General features: G+C 37.9%; 1 protein-coding gene across 3 annotated transcripts in view; it reads left to right on the forward strand.

Annotated features, from left to right (window-relative positions):
- Positions 1-85: 85 nt before the first annotated feature.
- The window catches only part of LOC121326754 (rho guanine nucleotide exchange factor 26-like), a 38,143-nt gene continuing 15,430 nt past the window's right edge, over positions 86-22,798 (forward strand). The window contains exons 1-11 of one of the 3 annotated variants that reach the window (XM_041270212.1): positions 86-257; positions 746-1,930; positions 2,683-2,722; positions 4,261-4,406; positions 6,819-6,875; positions 7,405-7,565; positions 16,798-16,950; positions 17,368-17,497; positions 18,702-18,776; positions 19,245-19,334; positions 21,836-21,990. In XM_041270212.1, the coding sequence (XP_041126146.1) occupies positions 839-1,930; positions 2,683-2,722; positions 4,261-4,406; positions 6,819-6,875; positions 7,405-7,565; positions 16,798-16,950; positions 17,368-17,497; positions 18,702-18,776; positions 19,245-19,334; positions 21,836-21,990 (2,099 nt within the window). In that variant the 5' untranslated portion in view covers positions 86-257; positions 746-838. The remainder of the gene's footprint in view (positions 258-745; positions 1,931-2,682; positions 2,723-4,260; positions 4,407-6,818; positions 6,876-7,404; positions 7,566-16,797; positions 16,951-17,367; positions 17,498-18,701; positions 18,777-19,244; positions 19,335-21,835; positions 21,991-22,798) is intronic. The other 2 variants (XM_041270213.1, XM_041270215.1) reach the window with 2 other exon arrangements.

The following is a 22,798-nucleotide window of genomic DNA, read 5'->3' on the forward strand; positions in this document are numbered from 1 at the left end:
GTCACTTAAACTTGGCTGGCTACTGTTTCTTGGTTTTCGTCTCCTCCCCCTAATTCTGACCGCATTCAGAGAACTTTGCCGTCTCAGGGTGAACTAGGAAAGATAACACTGCTTCAGCTTCGTTTAGAGAAGTAGTCTGATTCTTTAAAAAACATTGGTTTTACTCCGGTCGCATACACACAGTGCAGGCATGGATATATCGACAGAGACTCACAAGAAATGACGTGTTGTAAACAAAACGAGTGAGAATGGTACCGGTAAGTACAGCTATGTTTTTGGATCACTCTTAATTTGCACCATAAATAGTTGTTAAAAACAAACAAACGGCATATGTTTCATTATGATAGCAGACAAGACAGTTTGACTGAAAAACTGAAGTTTGCATAGGGCAGTTCGGTTCTTAGTTTTAGGACTGTAGTGTTTGTGTTCTCTGTACCGGCATAAGGACCGCACTTACTTTAACTCCGCTGATATTGCGTAGTAACATTGATATGAATTTAAACCAGGTTTAGAAGCTATAAGCTTGCATTTTGCAATTTGCTGCGTATTTTGTTTGACCAGCTTGTAGAACAGATTTCAAATATGCCCTTATTGTGATATCGCAGGGAATCATGAAGTCTCAAAAGTTATTAACAGTAGACGAAAACTGAATCGTATTTAAATCTGTACGACTACACATCCCAGTTAATGGGATGTTTTGAGAAAGACAGTATGTATATTGATATGTGATCTTTTCTTTACCTAGTTTCACCAGTAGCCAGTGGACTTTTAATTTTATGCCCGTTTTACTTCTGGATTGCTATGTGCCTTTCTCTGCTAACCACTGAGAAAATAAATTATGGAAGGGAGTTATGATGTGGATGTATCCAACAGTGCCATCATGCCTCTATGGAAAAGAAGATCTGCAAACCATGCTGGCTCAAGAGATCCCAGTAAACCTAAAGCCAGGCCTCTCAGTTACCAGATCGACGGGGTCACAATGACTGATTTCCCCGTAGAGGATAGATGTGCCTTTACCTTGACGCAGCCGGCAGAAAAGATAGTCGCCTCCCCTGGGGGGTCAGTGGTTCTGAAGCATGTAATGAGCAAGCCCACCCGCGCAGCTCGTGTAGTTCGCAGCATAAGCATTGGGCGTTTATCCAATGGAAAGTTCTCTTTCACTAAGCGGAAATCAGAGGACCATAAACAAGTGGATAACCAACCGCCACAGACTTTGGAAATGAATAAAAACAGTGACATCGGGTCTTCCTCTAATGAGAAAACTCTGTCCCCTGATAACAAAAGTGATTTGCAGAGAAGGCTCTCCAGCCCCCTGGCGACCCTGACAAAAGAAAGGGACCAGGTTGTTTTCAGCTCAGATCCAGGAGACTTGCTTGCAAGGACAGCTCATATACCATCCAATAATAATAATGACATTCCATTCCAGCAGGCACCTCAGGTTCTTGAAAACGTAAGGAAAACTTCAGTGTCTTCCCCGGTTGAAAAAGTAGTACACCAAAGACAACTTCCCACTACCTCACAGAGCTCAGACAAAACCCCATCAGTAGTATTAAGCACCAACAGCCCTGCAGCCTTAAAGATGGGAATACAGCAGCTCATACCTAAAGCACTGGCATCAAAAGTGACTAAGAGCAACCAGAATCTCTTAGACCCCAATAAGAGGACTCTGCATTCCCTCAGCATGGTCGAGACCTGCAGCAGCTCATTTTTCCCTTTCGGAGATGCTGAACGGGAGACAGACTCGGAGTTAGACAGCCCTGGGACCCTGAAGCGAGGGCTAAGGACCACTTCCTACCGAAGAGCAGTTGTCAGCGGGATTGACTTTGACGGTGCTTCCCCTAATGGGAAAAAGGGAAACAGACTGTCGCATCCCATCCTGAGATCTGTGGAGGAGGACAAGGAGAAAAGTTCCAGTTTGGGAAAGGGCAAAGTAAGTATCAAATACCACCTTGCAGCACATCACCTTGATAAGAATGTTTAGGAGCTAGCCAGTGTAAAGCCAGTTTTACTGAATTTGCACCAGATAGTGATGGTTTTTACAATAGAAATAGCCTGGGTTAAAGGTAGACTGAGCTGTCTTGCTCCATGTGTAACTCAAGTTCAAGTGCAGACTAATTAGTGTTGGAAGTAATTCAGAATTATTAGCCAACCTTAAACTGAGCAATTTACAAATTAGTTAAGTACAGGATTCCAGTACCACAGGTTCTTTGGAACACAGTCAAACATTTCTTTTCCTAACATTTTCAATGCTTGCATTTATGTTTTTCCTCAATACAGCTGCTGTGGGCATGCTTTATAGCAGAACTGTACTTTGCCCAGCCTGTTGAATACCTTTGAAAATAGTACAGTAAATGCTACAAGATACATTTCCTTTGATATTGGTATTTCAGTAAATATGTAAACTGAACTAGCTGAATTTAATTGCTGTCGAAGGATCTGGTGACATCTGTTGACATTCTGGTAAGTGTGAAAACTAGGACCAAACTGTGACCTAGCAAATGGGCAATAAGCCTGGATTCTGAAGTGTCAAAGTCTTTTTTATAGAACCACAAAAGTTAAATAAAGCTACCTCTAATGCTCACAATAAAGTGAGAACTGCAGAAGTCACGTTGCATTTGAGAATGACCATTTACAAGTGTATCTCCTGATTTATTTTGTTTGTCTTGTTTCATAAATGAAAAGAAGAAGGGATTACCTACGCAGGGCACTTTCGATAGTGAAGGTACGTGCTTACACTTAATGAACCAGAGATGCCTGGTGCGTCCATCACCTCTGAACTATCTAACTCTTCGTGCTAATGTATCAAAAGGAGGAACAACCAACCTTGGATTATGATCATTTGGTTTGCTGAAATACCAGATGCTTATCTCTTTTCTTATTAAAAACTATATTAAATACTTTGAAAATATGGCATCAAATTGTACATTCTAAATGCTAAATCTCATTGGAGGGCACACAGTTATGCTGTTCAGTGTTATGTGATAGGAACAAATTGTGATAGTTAATACAATGTACTGGAGTTAAGCACAAATACAATGAACATAACATTGTTTTGAATACAGAGGCAGTCTATTTACCTCAAGTCTCCCCCCCCCCCCCCCCCCCCCCCCCCCCCCCCCCCCCCCCTTGGCTGGGATAACCAGCTTTTAAAGCAGGTGTCATTTTCAGCACTTGCTTAAACTAAAGGAAATTGATTCTCACAAGCTTTATATTATATATATATATATAAATATATATATATATATATATCCTTATATATATATATATATCATTATTTTTTTTATTTTTTTTTTCGGGAAATTGCTATTGATGCTATCTTTTACAAGAAACCTTTACATTTTTTTTCCGACACCAAGTCACAAACTAAAACCTTAATCCTAAATATACTATTGTATATTTAATTTTGGTGGTTTATTGTTACCGGATTGTAGGTTTTCGTCCAACCTGGGATTTATATTGTTACGTAGAACCTTTACATTTATTTCTTCGCTAAGATCTGCTTTTTATATTGTGCGTAGTTTTGGGGAGCGTAACCTACAAAAGGATGGGTTCCCAAACTTGTTACATTGGTACAGCAGTCCACCAGATAAAGCCTTGTTAAAATGGTAATGTTAAAAGACCTAAGGCTCATTTAAAAATAGTTATGTAAAAAAACATTATTTTGTCAAACACACTGCTCTGTGCCATGTTTTAATTTTACTAGTGCATAATTATTTAACAGTCAGGAATATTCTGAATAATACCCATTAGATAAGTAGCGCACTTGCCTCTAAAAATACTTTTACCCGCCCTGCCTGTAAATGATGGCAAGCACCCAACAGGAGGTCCCCTTTTATATAAAAAAAAAAGAAAAACACGTTGGAGATTGTTAACACTTCAATAGAGAGTGAAAGAGGCAGGTATTGGTTACAACAGAGGATGTAAAGCAAAGCAAAATAGACACGCAAGACTAAAACAAGGAACATTTGAATAAGAAAATTCACTTTTTCTTTCTATCCATAATGCTCTGGTCGGGCACTGAATGTATTTTATTTAATGAAAATGGTGTGAAATGGTCTGAATTTCCCTTATTTTGTTTTAATGAATGTTGATGATGTTGAATAAAAAAAGAACACAATATACACAATCAATATTTATACATTCTTGCTGAAAACTTTAAAAAGTTGAGTTAAAATGAAGGGTGACATTCAGTTCGATTTCACGCTCGTTCTTGGGTAATACGTCCTCAGTCGTCACTAATGTATTTTTGCAATGTTACAGAAGACGCGGTGTTGTATCAAAACTATAAGGAGAAAGCGCTGCATAACGACTCTGATGAGGATGCCGAACCCAAGGAGCAAAAATCTGATGAAAGGATCGTTGTTCAGTACAAGCCATTGCGATCCACTTGGGGTCAGCTCTCTGTGGTAAGTGACTGCAAATACAGTGTACTAGTAATTTATACATGGCTTGTAATATACCTTGCAGGTTCTGATTGTACTGTGATCATTCCCACTTAGGTAACTAATACCAGCTTTGTGTTTGTGAATGCATTGAGTTCATGTACTAATATAGTACCAAGAAAACTCTGTGCTGTGTACGCGGTTGGAAACATGCTGGCCTCTCACCTTGGTGAGTGGCTACTGAACTATTGAATAGGACACATAGGACAAGCCTTGTATTTTTAGCTTCATGGAAACACAGATGCATCAGCTTTCTGTTGTCTATGTCCTGACTTGTTATTTATAAACACTCTCCACTGTGGCTTAAGTATATACACATTGTTTACGGTTTCTATTCTAAAAATTGAGCAGGAATCTTCCATGATACTGTTAGCATGCTTTAGTATTTTTCTATTTATTAGGAAGGTAGAACTGAGTTTCAAACTAACTCCGAAGAGATCATGTTTACTAGTTTTACGGATATTCTATCTTGAAACAAATCTCACAGTGTGAGAATCCCGCATTTCCTAAAGTGAGCTACAGAAGTGCTACATCACCTTCCCATTAAAATAAAGAAGTACAACACTTTAGGAACGCGTCTGCATATATAAACAAAGGAACAAACGAAAATCAGACACCATCACAATCAGCAAATGTGTATATTAGCCGTTCTCCTCTGTGTAAATGTGTGAAAGGGCTTTATTGTGCTTTGATGATGAAATGGGAATTCCACCCACAACACTGGCACAAACTATGATGGGGTGGGCAGTGGCTATCATAGCTTTGCCCCTGTGCTTTTGATTTACACATTACATGTGGACCTGGTTAAGCAGGCATCTGCTGTAGCATTTGTGGAATGCTCCCAGACATGTAGATTAATAGGATCAGCTGGCAAACGCCAGGCAGTTTTGTTGGGTTGAAGCTGAAGACTATTAAGACAGAGCTGTGTGACTTTACTGTTAATATTTTGCTTTTCTTTTAGTAAATTTGCTCCATTCACTAAGTATGTGGACTTCTTCAGGTGCAGCTGAGGTAAACTGTAGTGTATGAAGACTATCAAAAGCATTCTTTCTACCTTACTTAAAATCTGGGTGGAACACTTTTTACCCGGATGAGTGGGATATTACTATCTTCTAATCTAAACCACATGCTGCCCATTTATTTTATATGAAGATTTCAGTTCAGTTTGGTAAGATAGGGCACAGGGAAAAGGGCTTTCCTTGAGTTGTCAAGTTAAGTTTGTGGTTAAAAAACAAATAAATGTTTGTGTGTGCAGAGAAGCCAAGATATTGTACCCTATAACACTGCTTCTCCAAGTGGTGTGAGGGGAAGTTCTGCTTGCAAAGGTGACCAGCTTAGGGGCGTGTCTTTTGATGTCATAGCCAACAAGATCTTTTAATAAATCTGTTAAACATAAGAAAATGTAGAAACGAGAGCAGGGCATTTGGCCCATCTAAGCTTGCCCGGTTCCCAGTAGCTGATTGATCTCAAAACTTTGTCAAGTTGGGTCTTAAAGGATCCAAGTGATTCCCCCCTTACCTCTTTCAAAGTGACGCAGCAACCGACATCAATATCAGTCCTCTTGCTCCCCAAACCTGCTGGCTGGCTGATTTTATTTTTTCTTAGTCTAAGATCTACAGCCCTGTCTTCCAAAAATGTCAAATGTAGCCTTTTCAAAAAGACAGATGTTTCCACTTCCTGGATAAAGGACTGTAAAGGTACATGTATCTGCAGATGGTTCTGTTTTAATAATAAACCTGTTTAAGTACAGAGACGTATTGACCAATCCAACCTAAAAGTCATACACTGAGTAAAAGGTGACAGTGTACCAAGGTACTTTTCACAATTAGCAGTCTGTGTAGGTGTTTTGAGGTGGAATTATGTTTAATATGAAAACGCACTTCACCTCCAGGCCACAGAGCTTTTAGAAATGATCCCTAATACATTACAGTCCTAAATTTTCAAGAATATATATATATATATATATATATATATATATATATATATATATATATATATATATATATATAATTTTTTTAAGTGGAGCAAAATGATAAACCTGCTATTCATGCTTTGTATTGTTTGTGATGGTAAAATCCGAGTTATGGGACAGGGTAGACTAGAGCCAGCATAGTCTTTTTAAGCTCCATATACAAAACCTAATCTGAAAATGATTTGATACGGATCCATTTACATCCCGCATCTTGCAGGCTGTTTGTGCCTCTTATCCATTTCTGTTGCTTACTTTGAGTTAAAGAAAATCTGCCGTGTGGTTGCATTTTGACATAACGGATACCAGTTTTTTTTGTTTTTTTTTAACCCTCGTTTCCCATCCATTTTCTAAGACCTACAGTTAGTGGGGTTAAATCAAAAATATCTTTTTTGTTTGTATTTCAGGTCAGAAAGAGTGAAATATGTCAACAATTAAGCCAGGAAGAGAGGAAGAGACAGGAGGTACTGGAACATTTTATTTTCTCCTTTAGCTGTGCAGTTGTGGTCCAGAGTACACGCTGGCTAGTGTTTGAAAGTGTTATGCAATTCTTATAAGTGCCTTACAGCACACTCCTGCAGATCAACACCAGCAGTAAATCCAGCAGAATCCTTAAGCTTATGCCCAATTGGCTTCTCAGACAGAAACTATGCCAGTGGAGTTTTTGCTTGAGGGAGTTTCCTCTAGGGTGAAGAATGTGGTATGTGTGGGCAGGCAGAGCGGACATTTTAAAACCTTAACTATACCTCATAATTTACCCCACAGTTTTAAATTAACAATTTCAATTTTCTTTTTTTTTTTTGAGGGGTTTTGGAAACAAATGTTTATCTCCAATTGCTGCTGTATGAAAGTACTGTCAGTTCTTTTTAAGCCTATCTTAAAAGCTTCTTGTAGTTTGTGGTACTTTGAATCAGCTGCCACCATGTCTCAATCACCTTTACATGTTCACGCTTTAACAAGCATGTGGAATTAAAAATGCAATGTGTGTTTCAGACCATTTTTGAAGTGATTTCATCAGAGCACTCCTACCTGCACAGTCTCGAGATTTTGATTCGGTTGTTTAAAAACTCCAGTGAACTGAACGAAACGATGACCAAAACTGAGAATCATCACCTCTTCTCCAACATCGCTGATGTCTGTGAGGCAAGCAAAAAGTATGTTCTTACTTTCTTCAGTCTCTTGTGATTTTAACAAGCCACTGTGTTGTCCACTTCTGAAAATGGGTTTCATGCATATTTTTTCAGTTTTTTTCTGTTTCTTCTTTTGGTGCGTCGATTTAAATGTAGACCTGAAATGTTGAATCCCACTCGGCCTACAGCCATACTTTACAAAATAACTATCATGTAAAAGACTGTCAAATTAGAAAAGAAAATGGAACAAACTGCCACAGGCAATGTGATTATCGGTATTCTCTTACAGTCGACCAAGAAATTCACTGGTTCGGTAAGTGACCGTCTTTTATATAATATATATATATATATATATATATATATAATATATATATATATATCTATATATATAAGTCAGTGTGTTGTGTAAGGGTTTCAAGGTGGGGGTCGAGGCCAGGTTTCTGATGGGTCGCCAAACAGTCTAAAAAATATGATGTCCAGTGCGCACTGTTAAGATTTTGTTTCACTATACAACATCTTACGCTTATATTCAAAATAAATACAATTCACATACAAATCATTAGCAGTGATTATGTAAACAATGGATTGTTTTCTCACCAGTCTTCTGCTTTTAAATATGAACCAAAAAAAAAGAGAAAGCAATAGATTTTCAGAGTGATTAAAATTTCTCGCTAAAACTTTTGTCAACAATTTTAATCAGCTTGTTAGGACAACGTCAAGTTCATTTGTTTGTTCAAAAATTGCAGTTACAATCTTATACTAACTTTGGTTTTTCTTACGTTGGTGATGAGGATAATCCGTGTCCTCATGTATCATTTGTTGTGAGGTACTGGCTCACGAAAGCCTTAAGCCATCGGCATCTTGAGACACGGCATCCAGGATGCGTTGGGAAAGGACACAAGTTTTTCCAGAAGAAAGATGATCAATTAGCTAAACAGCAAGACGTTAAAAAAATCAGTCACTGTGTCAGAGAAGGAGATGAATGTATCCTACCTGGTTACAATGCATATTGCAAAAAAACAAAAACTGCACAACTGACTGCTGTCGGTATGTTTGCAATGCTTTATGTTGAATTGAAAATACTGCTACTCAGTATGTTGTAACACAATTTTAAATTGAGATTGTAACGTGGAGATTAAGGAAGCAATCCAGGCAAGTAATGTGGTCTCAAATGTACGGTTTATTTAACGAGCAGTTTAATAAAGTAAATGCAATAAACAGTAACGAACAGGATAAATAAAAGGGTTTAACAACAGTCTCTGACTCGGTAATTAAAAAAAAACAACAGATTCTCTCCCACAGGTCTTCACCCAGCCCCTCCCTCGGCCAGGCTTACATTTCGCAGTGTTGTGTGTGCTCTCACAGTCACATCACAATCAGTTCAAATACCGAATGCTGAATCATTTTGGGTTGTGGGTTCATTATTCCTGTGTTTATTTGGGTCATCAATCAAAAAGTTTTGGGAAACTCTGCCTTGGGTAATGATTGAGAAATACATTTTCTTCAGGTTTCCAACATCTTGTCACATGAGTTTTATTTTTGGTTTGAGTACCACAAACTACATAAATTAGTTTATCATTAACTTAAAAAGTGAATTTGTTTGCCTGTTGGGTCATTAGTTGTCCACAACTTTATGAACTGGAAAAGATCTATAATATACCCGCCAGTTTGAAAAACGCAAGGCAGCAAATAATTTGATTATTTATCTTCTAGAGCTACTTTTGAACACCTTCTGTCAGTCTAAAATAGTGTATTTGTGTATGTAGTGCTGCAAACTAGAACCATGAGATAAGTAACGTAGCAGATTATGAGATGTTATAAATATTAATTGAAATTCAGGCAGGTCTCACAGAATACAATAGGAGTGGTTCTTGAAACAGCTGCCTTGTTTCAGTGTTATGGCTCCCGTACCGTTTCCCATGTCTTTGGGTGTGTGTGAGAAAGTCCTCTATTGCCTATAGCGTTAATTCTGCATCATGTCATACAGGAGCTTGGGAAAGCATTAGGACAAATGGTGATTCTGTAGCTTCTAGGGTGTGCAGTTTTAAACACGTTTTTGATTTGTTGGAAATTTCATTAAAATCCAGAAGAAAATATGATTCCTGTAAGAACAAATACAATGGTGTGTTCCAACATGCCCAGTAGACTTTGGGCAAGTCATAGGGGTTGGGAGTATTAAAGAAGAAGCAGCTGAAGTGTATTCCAAAACAATTATCTGTGATCTAAGTCTGGAAGCCTGTTTCTCAGGGGGGCTGTATGCATCTGCAGTATGTAACTATGCTCGTGCTTGTCTCACTGACTGCATATCTCCATTTCAGTCCTGAAAGAAGGAATTCCTTTATTGAGTATACATGAGAACAGGACACTTTTTTTTTTAATTTTCTTAATTTTTTTGTAATATATATTTATATACATTCATCTCACACTGGGACCGGGGAGTCCTGCGAGGTTCCAACATCATTTCCGACAGCATGTGTTAACATATGATGCGGGACTGGAAGGGTTAAAGAAAACTGTGTGTCCTTTAAACTCAGCTTTGGATATGTTATTGTGTTGACAGGCTCTTGCAAGATACTGATTATTTGGATTGTGGGAACAGAATTTCCCTGAACACTGCCAGTTTCATTACTCCAGATGTGCCAAAGTTTTGCTCCTGCAGAATCTCTTACTGATGATGCAGGTTGTCTTGTTGTTCTTTATCACTGTCTTTGTTGCTTTCATTAGCAGTCATGATGACATGCAGGTTTCCTCAAAACCTTAATGTGTCTGTGCTCAAATGAAATGACAACAGTGTATAATGTTCTGTATGCTCCCCATAAAAACATCTGTTTGTATGTTTGCCATGAAACGGAAACAAGGAAAGCTGTTGCATCCAACAGTGTGCATTATTGTGTTGGGAGCAGGAGCATTAATTAACCAGGGATACTGTATGAGGGGCATTCTGTGACACGCTGTCAGTGTACAAAGAGCTGTCTTTTCGGCTCAGTTCCTGCCGTCTGTACATTGTTCACCAACACTAGTTTGAACTAACAAAGGTTGGAGTCTGTGCTAGGTTCTCATCCCATTGTAACTGTTGAATTCTGAATTGCCAGTCTTGCATCAATAATTTAAAAGAAAGCCTTTGGTTGATTTGTGCTTTATTTGAAAGGAAATTCCCTGTGAATAAAAATAACACCATGACAATACAGATGAAAGTGTTTTGTAACCAGTATGTTTTACCCTCTTAAAAAACATATACTATTTATTCTGAATCAATATGTAATATTTGAGGTCTAGGGCTGTTCCTATGGTCAAATCATTGGTTTATTTTCAGTGGTTTACTGTTTTATTGCAATTGGATGTATTGCTGATGTACAGTGATCCTCATATTCCTGTCTGATTCCATATAGATTTAGATTTCAGATCAGCTATGAACAGAAGCTGCAACCTTTACATAATGTCGGAAAAAGACATCTTAAATCTCTTGCAAGAGAAAGTTCAACTGCAGTCAATAAAACGATCTTAAAAAAAGATAAGGTAGAATGTGATGGTGTAAACATTGCCAGTATTGAGCTCTGTAGTAACTGTTGCCATGGCACCAAGCCATTCACTGCAACAATTCAAAAGGCCAACAGGCCTTTATATCTAATTGTGCTGATAAATCTTTGAAACTAGTCTGTCTGAACTGCACATGCATACTAACCAAATGTGATCCATATTAAACACTGAACTATTGAGGACATTTTAGTTTTAGTTTTGGGTGCAGTGTTAAAAATGGTGTTAATGAATGCATTGTATATCCTTCCAAGAATCATTCTGCATGTGTGAATTTAAGGTTCAGAAATTTCTCAAAATGACATAATGACTTTTATATAAAAAAAAAAAAAAGTTCATTTAAATTTCTACTTTTAAGTATATGTGTGTGTGTGTATATATATATATATATAAGTCTGAACAGAGTTACGAACACTTCTGAATTAGGCAACCTGATCTTCTAGTTTACCAGTCTGAGTCCATAGAAACACACTTGGCCGCACTCTCAACACATCTTTGTAACTTAAAACATGACCAGTGCTAGAATCAGAAGCCAGGCCTCAAACAGCATTGTCACGTATGAGAGTCCCCACAAAACACACATTGTTTAAGCAACGGAACAGGCAACAGCATTCCAGCCAGGCTTTCAGAGCGCCTCACAGCTCACTGCCGTCAATAGAAAAGGATCCAGTGAATCTTTTTTTCCACCTACTGTATGGGGCCTTTGTTCAGCCCCACGGAAGACTCGCTGCTCCAGCAGTGAAATGATAGATGGCTTTGAAGGACAAGTGAAACACTGTATCTAAAGCCAGATTATTATTATTTTTTTGTGATGTATTCTTGTTTTGGGGTTTTTAGTTACAGACTTCTCTAGAGTTTAATATCGACTTGACAAGAGTAGACTGTTCTTATCTAACCTGCATAGAACTTACTTGGGTGTGGCAGAAGTAAAGACCTGCAGACAGCTGATGTACAAGCACTTGTCATGTAGACTCTCTCTATTAGCAACCAGCTAAGTGTTCTGTAGTGTATTATTGGAGTTGTGCTCCATTGAGTTGTTATTGCTCGTGACTGATTGGACAAAGACACCAAGATGTTATTTATGCAGTTCAGAACATGTGTCACGTCTTTAAATCCAGGGTACACAATTTATTTGTATAGCTGCATCCTTTCGCATGCTCGCTGCAACTTGTTAAACTGGTTAAGTGTTGTCAGGTAAAAGGTAGAGCAGGCATAAGGAAACTGAACCCGGCAGCAACTCTGAGTCAAAACCACATTGCTGTTATTTGCTGTAGAACACTTGAAAGCAATGCACTGCTCCACAAAACAATGCTGGCAATTCAAGGTTGGATAAATAAATTAACTTGAAACATCCAGTGAGTCAAAGTTTGCACCACAGCGACTTATATTCTACTGTGCGTGATATACATATGTGTCTGCAGGTGCTTCCACAACATGTCCATCACAAGGGATGATAGTAATAAGCCTACAAAACCATTGTTTTCAAGTCTGGATGAAATTAGAATACCACAACAGGGAACATTGTGAGGTGGCGATTTGTGACTGTCATTTACGGTGACTACCTAAACAATACTAAACTAATCTTGGACAAGTTCATGACGTATTGTGTTTGGCACAATGGAAAGGAGCTTTGAGGTAGTGCCTTCTGGTGATTCAGAAACCATGCTGGGGCTTGCAGGAAAGCATAATGTCATACAGTGTGTGAAGCATATTTAAACTTGGTTAGTGCAGCTCCAAGGCGAACTCTCTTTCTGTGCTGTGATAGTGTCTCTGCCGTGCTCAGGCATGTAAGACTGCAAAGCCTTCAGGTGGTTTTTGGAAGATGGTTTCAGATACTAATGGTGATGTATATTATGTCGCAGTTGCAATCCCTGACATTTACTTTACTCGGCTTGAAACACATAAATATATCCTTAGAAACGCTCTGGTCAGATGAACTCGTTAATATTTCTATTTATAATTCCTAATTTACATGTAGTTATGAAGGCAGTCTATGCAAGTATACATTAGAGAATTGATGTTAACGATCAGACAAAAATCGGTGTAATTGTCAAATCATGCCAGTTTTCAATGTGTTTGCTTCAAAGAAGTCCAGTTCCTTCCCACCCTCCATAGCTCCCATGTTGACAGGCATGCTGCATTGTCAAGCTGCCCATGCTGGAATATTTCCAGGCTGGGTAATATCATCCCTATAATGAAGGATACAACTTCCTTTCATGTTTTTTCAGTCGAAAATAACTTTAAACCCGACTTTCTTAGCTCAAATAAATAAATAAGCCCCGTTAGAAAGTCGTTTGGATATGTATAAAGAGTTTTTGTGGGCTGTTTAGCCTAATATTGAACAAATATTATGGCAAATAGTTCAGTCTCCCACAGTAAAATACTTTTTGTTATAGTATTTTTTTATATCTCTTGTATGTTTTAATAACGTTGCCTGTGTCTAATCTGGTATTTTGTGTACACTAAAGAGACATTTTAATGACATGTGTTTGGTTAAAATACTAATAGTTCTACTGGTCTATCTACATAACTGTGCGGTTATTTTTATACAGATTAAAAGCAACTGTCTTTTCCCAGTAAAAGTTATCTGAGTAGACTTTAGCATTAAGCAAAAATATATGAAAATGGTGCTGTTGGCAGGTTTCCCAGGTAAAGATATTTCTGATTTGTGCCTTTGTAAAAACTTAATGACCTCAGAAAGCTTGCTCTATGCATTTCAATAAATCATGTCATTTGATTGCGTTGTTCCCGACAAGTAAAGTTCAGAATGATAAAACATTCTTATCTTTTTAAATGATTTTTAAAAAGTATTTGGAATAACTGCACCAAATGAAGACCATGGATATCAAGAATATCCCACAAAGCCTTTATGACAAAGTCCTAGAGAGAGTGTTACAGTGAAGTTATACACAGTAGTACTAATTCCTATGTAGTTTGCATCTTATATTACTGATAGATCATATGACTGGTTACATGGTACAGCCTTGAAATTGCGATTTTAATCTCAAGGAACCCGGTGAGACAAAATGTATTTTACAGACTGTATTAATTCTACAAAATGGATTTTCTAATGCATGTCGTGTAAAATGTTGATACGTGGAAATAAATAACACCAACAAAAATAAAAGAACAGTCTTTTCGTATGCATTCCATAACTCTTGTCACTACAAGCTTGGGGTAGTTGCAACCCTTCTCCTCGCAGTCAGTGCCCTCATATTTCAAGGTCGCAGCGTTTTTTTTGTTTTTTTTTTCTCAAACATGAAAACTATGGCTACTGAATCCCGTGCTGAACTGCTGTAAAAACACTTTTCTATGTGCATCTCAAAGGCTGTCGTATCTAGCAAGTTTTTCAATCTGCTTGATGTTTGAATTGTTTTCCAGTATTGTCCAGAAACAAACCCACCTTTTAGCTTTCGTTTCCTTGTCTCTTACAACACTGCAGAGGGTTTACTCTCGTATCAGCAGTATTTATGGAAACGCCCATAAAAACAAAGTGCTGGTTCTTTCTCTTTGCTTTAGATTGTTCTCCTTCTGTGTTGCTTGATAAAAGCATTGTTTATGGGGGTGCTCCTGTAAATACGGTATGTTTATTCATGGTACTTGCCTCGTTAATTGGGCTCGCTTGTTTTAACGTTGCGCCCATCAAATAAACACACGCAAAACGGCAAGAGAGACTTACACCAACTGCAGCATTCAATGCAAAAGAAATTCCAGCTGTCAGCATGTTACAGTATATAGCATGCAGGCTCTGGCTGAAGAACAGGTGGCAGATTATACTTTAGCACACCCTTGTGCAGTAGCAATGCTGATCCATGCACCGGGGGGGCTCAGTTGTACCAATCAATAACAATGACACATATTAAGGTGCAGGGTGGCCAAAGTTGACACTTCCAGTGCTGGTTTTTGTTCCAACACGGTTTTAAATGGATTATTTGCTCTATTTAAACCTCATTCATTATTCCATTTTACATTGGAATGGCCCTCTAGAACTGCGATTGGCCACCCCTACTGTAATATATGTATTGTTAATTAAGTTAGAGCTTGAGTATCTATATGTATACAAACACCCCTGGTGATAATGTTGATAAATTTAGGTAACAGTGCATACACTATGTCACAGTGTCTCAAGTATATTCCAGGAGATTACTGATATGGTAAAGGGTAAAGAATTACTTTCTTGTCTTGTCATTTTTAAATCTTTCTTGCAGTTGGTGTAGCTGGAAACTCAGTATGCGGTATACAGTTCAGGGTTCAAGGTGGACTTAGTAATATTTAGGTACTGATTTGCTGGTGAAATTGTTTTAATCTGCGCAGCACTGTGTTGCTCAGCATTTTTTTTTTTTTTTTCCAATGTTTCCATATATGAGTTTGTTATTCCAGATAATGGCTGTCTTTGTGCTGCCAGCTGGTTCAAGTGGCAAAGTTTTTAAAGCAACATGTATCCCTGCTTGGGGATGGAAATTAGCCAGGTTTGCTTACATTGATGGATTACTGCTGTTTAAAAAAAAAAAACACCTCAGGATTGAATTTCTTTATTCAGAATACCACAGAAAAGGCTTTAAAGTGTAGCACATTCATTAGACAGCAGTAGCCCTGTGCTGTAATATTTGATACACCAAGATCGGTGCTGATCAGGATCTGTGGATTTAGGTACTGATTCTATAAACCTTTTCAATATGAAATAAAAGTAACATAAAAATATTAACTGACCTAACCAACCAATGATAGTATGCCATGACGCTGAATTTCAATATTTATTTAGATCTTATCAGAATGTAATAGACTTCTGCTTGGAATAATGTCAGGCTCTCACATACACATGTGTTTCTGTAGAGCGATATCCTGAAAACAGGAAAATAGGAGCAGCTTGTCGGAGGTGGTTGAGACTCCCCTGAGATATTAGCAATCGGAGCTCGGCAGTACAGGGTCACGAATAACACAAAACAGGATTTTAATCTTTCAAGGTTTCACACGTGTGTTGAATGATGAGGCACTCGGCGTAATGTCACAAAACAGGCATGAACAAAACCAAAAACTATATATTTTAATAAGAAACTAGAACAGGGAGCGATAGATGGAAGGGAGTTCAAGGTAGAGATGGACTGAAATAAGACAGGAAAGCTGCCAAGATGTCTCCGGAACAAGCGAGAGGACAATGTATTTCCTTATTGTATTAAGGAGCTGCCTTCTCAGCCCTTCTGAGTTAGGTGTTTTCATGGAAGAGATAAACACTCCAAGCAGTGTGCGATCTGTGATTTAGCTTCATTAAATTATTTGAAGGCAGTGATATGACCTTTTTTTCCCAGAAAATAAATATGTTATAAATTGTGTCTGCATAGTTGTCGTTTTTTTTTGTTTGTTTTTGTTTTAATCGTGATTTCTGTCCGATATGATATTACACAGTTATTGGAAATCATCCCATCCCTACTTTACAGTATCACCTTACTTTGACTTTTCATTTTGAACTCCTAACGTTGCACTTTATGAGACAGAATGTCAGGTTAATGTAGTGTTGTCATTTACCCTAACTTGAACCCTCAAGCTTAACCTAGTATTTATTTAAATAATAGAACGCTGTGCCTATTGTGCAGAATAACCATCTTCTTCTCAAATCCTTTACTTCATAGTTTTTGCAGTCAGGGTTGTAAAATGTGCTTCCCGTGTTACTCGGGTTATACTTTGAACTGTTAAACTGTTTCTACTCCCGTTTGTGTTTGTTTAGGTTCTTTAAAGAGCTGGAGGACAGGCATCAGCAGAACATTGTCATTGATGATGTCAGTGATATTGTTGAAAAGCATGCCACGTCAACCTTTGACCCCTACGTCAAGTACTGCTCCAATGAAGTTTACCAGCAGCGGACTCTCCAGAAGCTTCTGTGAGTGAAATCTCATTGCGAATGTACCCTAATAATATAGCAGCATCTAATAATGTACTGTGAGTGTCTATTCTGAGGTGAAAAAAGCTTTTTTTTTTTTTTTTTTTACTTTACGATCCTAAAAAAAAAAGACAATGCATGAGAATGGTTTTAGTTTTACTTAAGGCTAGCATTTGTCTTAAATCATAGAGAGACATATGTGGGCACACATCCTGTGGTAGAGTATCTTGAAGTAAAGTAGAGCTTGGAATTGTAGATTATCAGCTATATCTAGTCTAGATCAGCTTTCACCAGCCATTAATAACAGGCATAATTTCCCCGGGGCTCAACTTATGTTCTGTTCTATAAAATCTATTGAATGAAACTGTTCCCTGTCTCTAAACTTGCTTTTTTAATAACTCTTATCTTCCTTTTTAGAACTAAAAACCCCTCTTTTAAGGAAGTCCTGTCTCGAATCGAGAGCAACCCAGATTGCAGGAACCTTCCTATGATCTCCTTCCTTATTCTCCCAATGCAGAGAGTCACTCGCCTGCCTCTCTTAATGGATGTAAGATCACATTTCTATATAGAAATTGCATTTCTTGTAGCGGCATCTTTCTATTTTTCCCTTTTTCATGAGAAAAAAGCCACCCCCCTCCCAAAAAGAAAACAAAAAAACTGAGATTTTGTCATTATTATTTAATCATTTAGCAGACGCTTTTATCCAAAGCAACTTTCAGAGACTAGGGGGTGAACTATCCATCAACAACAACAACTGCTGCTGCAGTCACTTACAATAGGACCTTGGTTTTACATCTCATCTGAAGGATGCAGCACAAGGAGGTTAAGGGACTTGCTCAGGGTCACACACAGTGAGTCAGTGATTGAAACTGGAATCCTCCTGGTAACAAGCCCCTTTAACCACTAGAACACAAAGGCCTGCTGTATATTTTGTATGTTGTGTTTAATGTAGGAGTTTAAAGTGTTGAGGGCCCATAGAGATATATTTACAACTACTAGTATTATTTTTAATGAACTTGAAAATTAGTGGATGGTGCTTCAATGAACCCGCTTAAATTCATTCTACGTTTAAGCGTGTCTGTTCCTGTTACATCCCTTTAATCTTTGCCTTGCAGTTGTATAGTGATCTAGACAGCTAGAACATTAATCTTGGGCTCCTGCACTTTGTGCATCTTCCCTCCCAAGTGTTCAAGACATGCTTTTAAAACCAATGTGGTGTCCTGAGAAAATGTATCTGGCTTTGTTTCAGCTAAGAGGCAGAGTGCTTTTATATCCCAGATATGCTTGTGATTTCAGTGAGCTTTGTCAGAAACGTATAAAACAGTGATGTAGTCTCTGTGTTAGGGTTTTTTTCTTTTTTTTATACTCATTCATGTACTTTCTAGATAGGTGCAGGGGCAATAACTTTTTGAGATCCTTTTAATTTCCCATGATTGTTTCTGAATAGTTGCACACAACTTCCTTTGAGCTAGTGGATCCCATGAACATTAGACTAAGGAGTTTTAGTGAGCAGTGACTGTTTTTGTATTGTTCACTCTTTTTAATGCAGCTCTAAAGTATGTATTTACACTGAAGAAGGCACAAGCTGAAGCATTCGTCGACTTAGTCTTTTATAGTTTTACCTTAGAATTCTGCTTGAATGTTTTTAAAGGATGGATAATGTGTTTATTAATATACTAAGAGGAATTGGCTTGGGTGGTAATGATTTGCATTGCATGCATACTGTAGCTATTTATTTTTTTGCATTCCAGACTATCTGTCAGAAAACGGCAAAAGACTCGCACAAGTATGAACTCTGCAAAAGCGCATTTAAGGCTGTCAGCAAGGTGAGGATGAATTGGATTCTGCACGCATTGTTTTCCAATTCTGTTTTATGTACGCAAGCATATTATTTCAGTTTCAGTGAACATGTGAATTAAACCTGCAATCATAATTGACAAGCAATTTCCAGCTTACATCTTTCTGTTGCAGTACTTTACATAATGTCTCTACTGTGTATTTACATACTGGTTGCTTAGTAAATACATGTATACTTGCACATATTTACAATGTTACACATATTTACAATGTAATTGTGTAAATATTTGTGTATGATATATGTAAGTAAACAATTGTTAGGGTTATATTATGCCAAAAGATGAAAACTACCAATCTGAATTATTATGTAAATACACAGTAATCAGAGACACTTAATGTAAAGTGTTACCAAATGATGGTTCCACTAGCATTTTAACCAGTTAGATTTAATTCTGCGTTACTTAAGGGCTGTTATCTTGCTTCTTGTTCTGTGGTAGCTGGTCCGTCTGTGTAATGAAGGTGCCAGGACAATGGAGAGGACAGAAATGATGTACACTATAAACTCCCAGCTGGAATTCAAGATCAAGGTACATACTGGAAAAAAGGGAAAACCATTGCGAATAACACAGTGCATGTAATATATTGCCTTGTTTCAATGTTATCATGTTGAATAATAAACTAAGATCTTAAAAGCAACCAAAAAGATATGCCAGTGCCCAAGAGAGATTGTTAGTAAATTCATTTGTGATGTAAAGTGGTGCAGTTTAAGCTCTATCAAACTCAAGTTAATGAGGTGTATTTCCTTGGAGGATGTGGTAGTTTATTGCTGGATCCATTGCGTCAACCTCTCAGTGCTGATTTATCTCCTAATCTTACCTTTAATATCTAAACCGAGAATTAAAAGGCTCTGTTAATAATAGTACATCCATACTGAGCTACTAAACCCTGCTTGGTATTGTCATTGCCTTGTCGTCAACATAAAACCAGAGCCCTATTAGAACAATAAAGAAAGATTGATTATCAGAATCCCTAAGGATAGTTTCAGAGCACTTAATCTGTGTGTTAATGCAGTGAATAAGGAAGAGGTACTGGGGAAAGCAAGCACACACCATCGTTAAAACAAAGACCACAGCCTCAGATACAGAACGTCCGCAAGTGAAATGTCCCTATTTTCATGTACAAATCCCTTTGCAGTGAAAGAAAGGGATTTGTCAGATTTGCACTTAACAGAAGGAAATACAAACCGGTATGACATTCCACTTGCTCTTTGCATGGGTAGTTGCTTTGACAACAGTTCAATACCTTTTATGTTATTTGTGATTTATTTATTTATTTGGGAGATGGTTGACTGAATCTGTGCTATTTTTAAAGCACCTGGTGCATGTCTGTAGATGCCTTTGCATGTAAAAGGTGTGTACAAATCAAGCATGAGTATGCAGGTGCAGTGTGACCACCTGTTCAGCAGATAGATGAGCCTTGGGGTTGAAAGTTGCTTGGCCTCATAGTTCCAACCACGGATGATGTCAGACCATAAAATGAAACCACAGCAAAGGCAGTACATGCGGGGCTGAGAGGCTGCCTCGCTCAGGGTTATTAAATAATACACGCTTTCAATAACAAAACAAACAAAACGGCATGAACACAAACACTAGAAACACAAAACAAATACCATGCTGGTACAGCAATCCGGTAGGTAGCAGTTGCTTTCTGTATTTCATGCATATATCTTTCGGTCGTCTCCGTTTCTCTATCTCTCTCCTGTTCCTTCTCCCTGAACACACTCTCCACCCTGAACAACAAAAGCTGTAAGTTTTTCTTTAATCACTGTGACTATCTCCAAATCAAAGCTAAATTATTCAATTTGGAAATGGTCACATTCTACACAGGCTTTTAACCCCGTCCACGCTGCCAAACAATAACAAAAAAAAAAAAAACATTGTATTTTTACAAACTAATAGGTTTTAAATAATAACACAACACACATACAAAATAACACCTGTAAACACAGGGGCCTAGTGCAACATTAGTTTTCTGGCGGACACAGTTGGCATTGCAGTAATTGGCACGTTTGTAGGCAGCTAAATAAGTCTACCTGCTTGCATACTTCAAGGAGCAATTTGAGACACCAGTGATTTGCTATATAAGGTCTGCAGATAAATAGTGGAGCTAAGTTCCCAATGCTTTTCGCAACCACAAAACAAAGCTGAGCTAAACCGCTTGGTTCAGATCATGCTGTCCTTACCCTTTATATAACCCTCAGTGGAGAGACAGGGGGGAGGCCAGGCTCCCTGCTGAGTCTTTAGGAAGTGCAAGAAGAGTAAATAAATCAAAACTGTTAATGACCGCTTTGCATGGGAAGTTCTGGTGGATTACACATGGGTTATATTTACATTCATCTGGATTGGCTGACAAAAGCCCTGTTATTTAAAAGGCTGTACATTTACATGCACTGTATTTACAGCGGCTGTTATCAGTTACTTCGTGACACCATTCACATCACATCTCTCATGATTTTAAGGTGTTCAAGTTCGAAGACGAGTGTGTGAAACTGTAGTTTACGGCAATATATTTGTCTGTAGCTTTTGTCTTTGTTTTTTTTTCACAAAATACTGTAACAAATTGAACATATAACAAGCAGATTAACACAGTATCTATAAGTCTTACATTATTATTATTATTATTATTATTATTATTATTATTATTATTATTATTTTATTATTGTTATTACACATTTTCTGGTTACACCACAAACCCTCCAAGGAATTGGTGCTGTCAGAAAGAGCTTTTGTTGTTAACTACATGGACTTTATAAGTGAAGACACAGCTAATCACTCCAAATTAACATGCAGTATTTGATAGTGTGTGTTGTATTAAGTAGCCACAGATTCTTGTACTGCAGTACAGTGCTTCACTAGAATAAATATGTAAAGTGAAGCATTCGACAGTCTCCACCTTTGTGTAACTTAGCGCTCTAGCGACTAATGTGCCGTATACTGCACGTGTGGAAAGTTTAATTGACTGTCACCATCATACAGGGAAATAAGGTGTTTTGCTGACGACGTTCTCCGCCTCTCTCTCTTGCAATCAGCCATTCCCTCTGGTGTCTTCCTCCCGCTGGATGGTGAAGCGAGGGGAGCTCACTGCCTTTGTGGAAGACAATGGGATCTTCCTGAAGCGCACCTCAAGGCAGCAGGTCTACTTCTTCCTCTTTAACGATGTCCTCATCGTTACCAGAAGGAAAAGGTAAGTGCATCCAAGTCTGATTCCCGTTCTTCCCAGTGCTGCTAATTTCACATTTTTAAGCTACATTTTTTTTTTTTACATGGCTTAAAATGTTGCACAGGATTTGTAAATCGCATCCTGTTTATATGTATCTAAACTTTTTTTAAACCTATGATTTGTTTAGTTTTAGAACTTGCTGTCCAGCATCCTTATACAGTGTTGCCTCAGGCAACATAATGATTTTTTTTTTTTTTTTTTCTGGAGTTGGAATAACCAAATACAATTAGTGTCACCACAAAGTAGAACCCATTCCGGGCAAATGTTTAGCATACCAATAATGCATCTTCAAAGGCATCTTTCACTGGATTGACTGTTCCCGTGAGTAATGGTTATGAAAACCATGGGTAATGCAGTATCTTGCATTCAGAGATTTTGGTTACAGTTCGTAAAATGATCTTGTACAAAGGGAGTAGCTTAGGTTTTCTTTGCTTATTTTTAAGTCATTTTAGGAAGGAAATATGTCTGATTTGGCTACTCTGTGTATTGAATTGCCCTTGCAAAATACTGTATGGTGTGTGTTTTCAGTTTGCAGATTATTAACATAATACTGATAAGCTATTTATGCACATTACCTGCTCATTATAGTTTTCTGTAGCTCGTGGGCACATCTGAATTAATTCCAGGAAATTTAACATACTGTAGGTAGGAGGAATACACTGCAAAATGTATGAATGACTTAGAAACCTTTATGCTGGATTGAATACATGAAGTGCCCCACAGTAGTGTAACAAGTGCTGATAGTAAAATGTAATTCATGCTTTGTTTGTCT

Source organism: Polyodon spathula, chromosome 14 (genome assembly GCF_017654505.1).
Source record: "Polyodon spathula isolate WHYD16114869_AA chromosome 14, ASM1765450v1, whole genome shotgun sequence".
NCBI classification, from domain to species: domain Eukaryota; kingdom Metazoa; phylum Chordata; class Actinopteri; order Acipenseriformes; family Polyodontidae; genus Polyodon; species Polyodon spathula.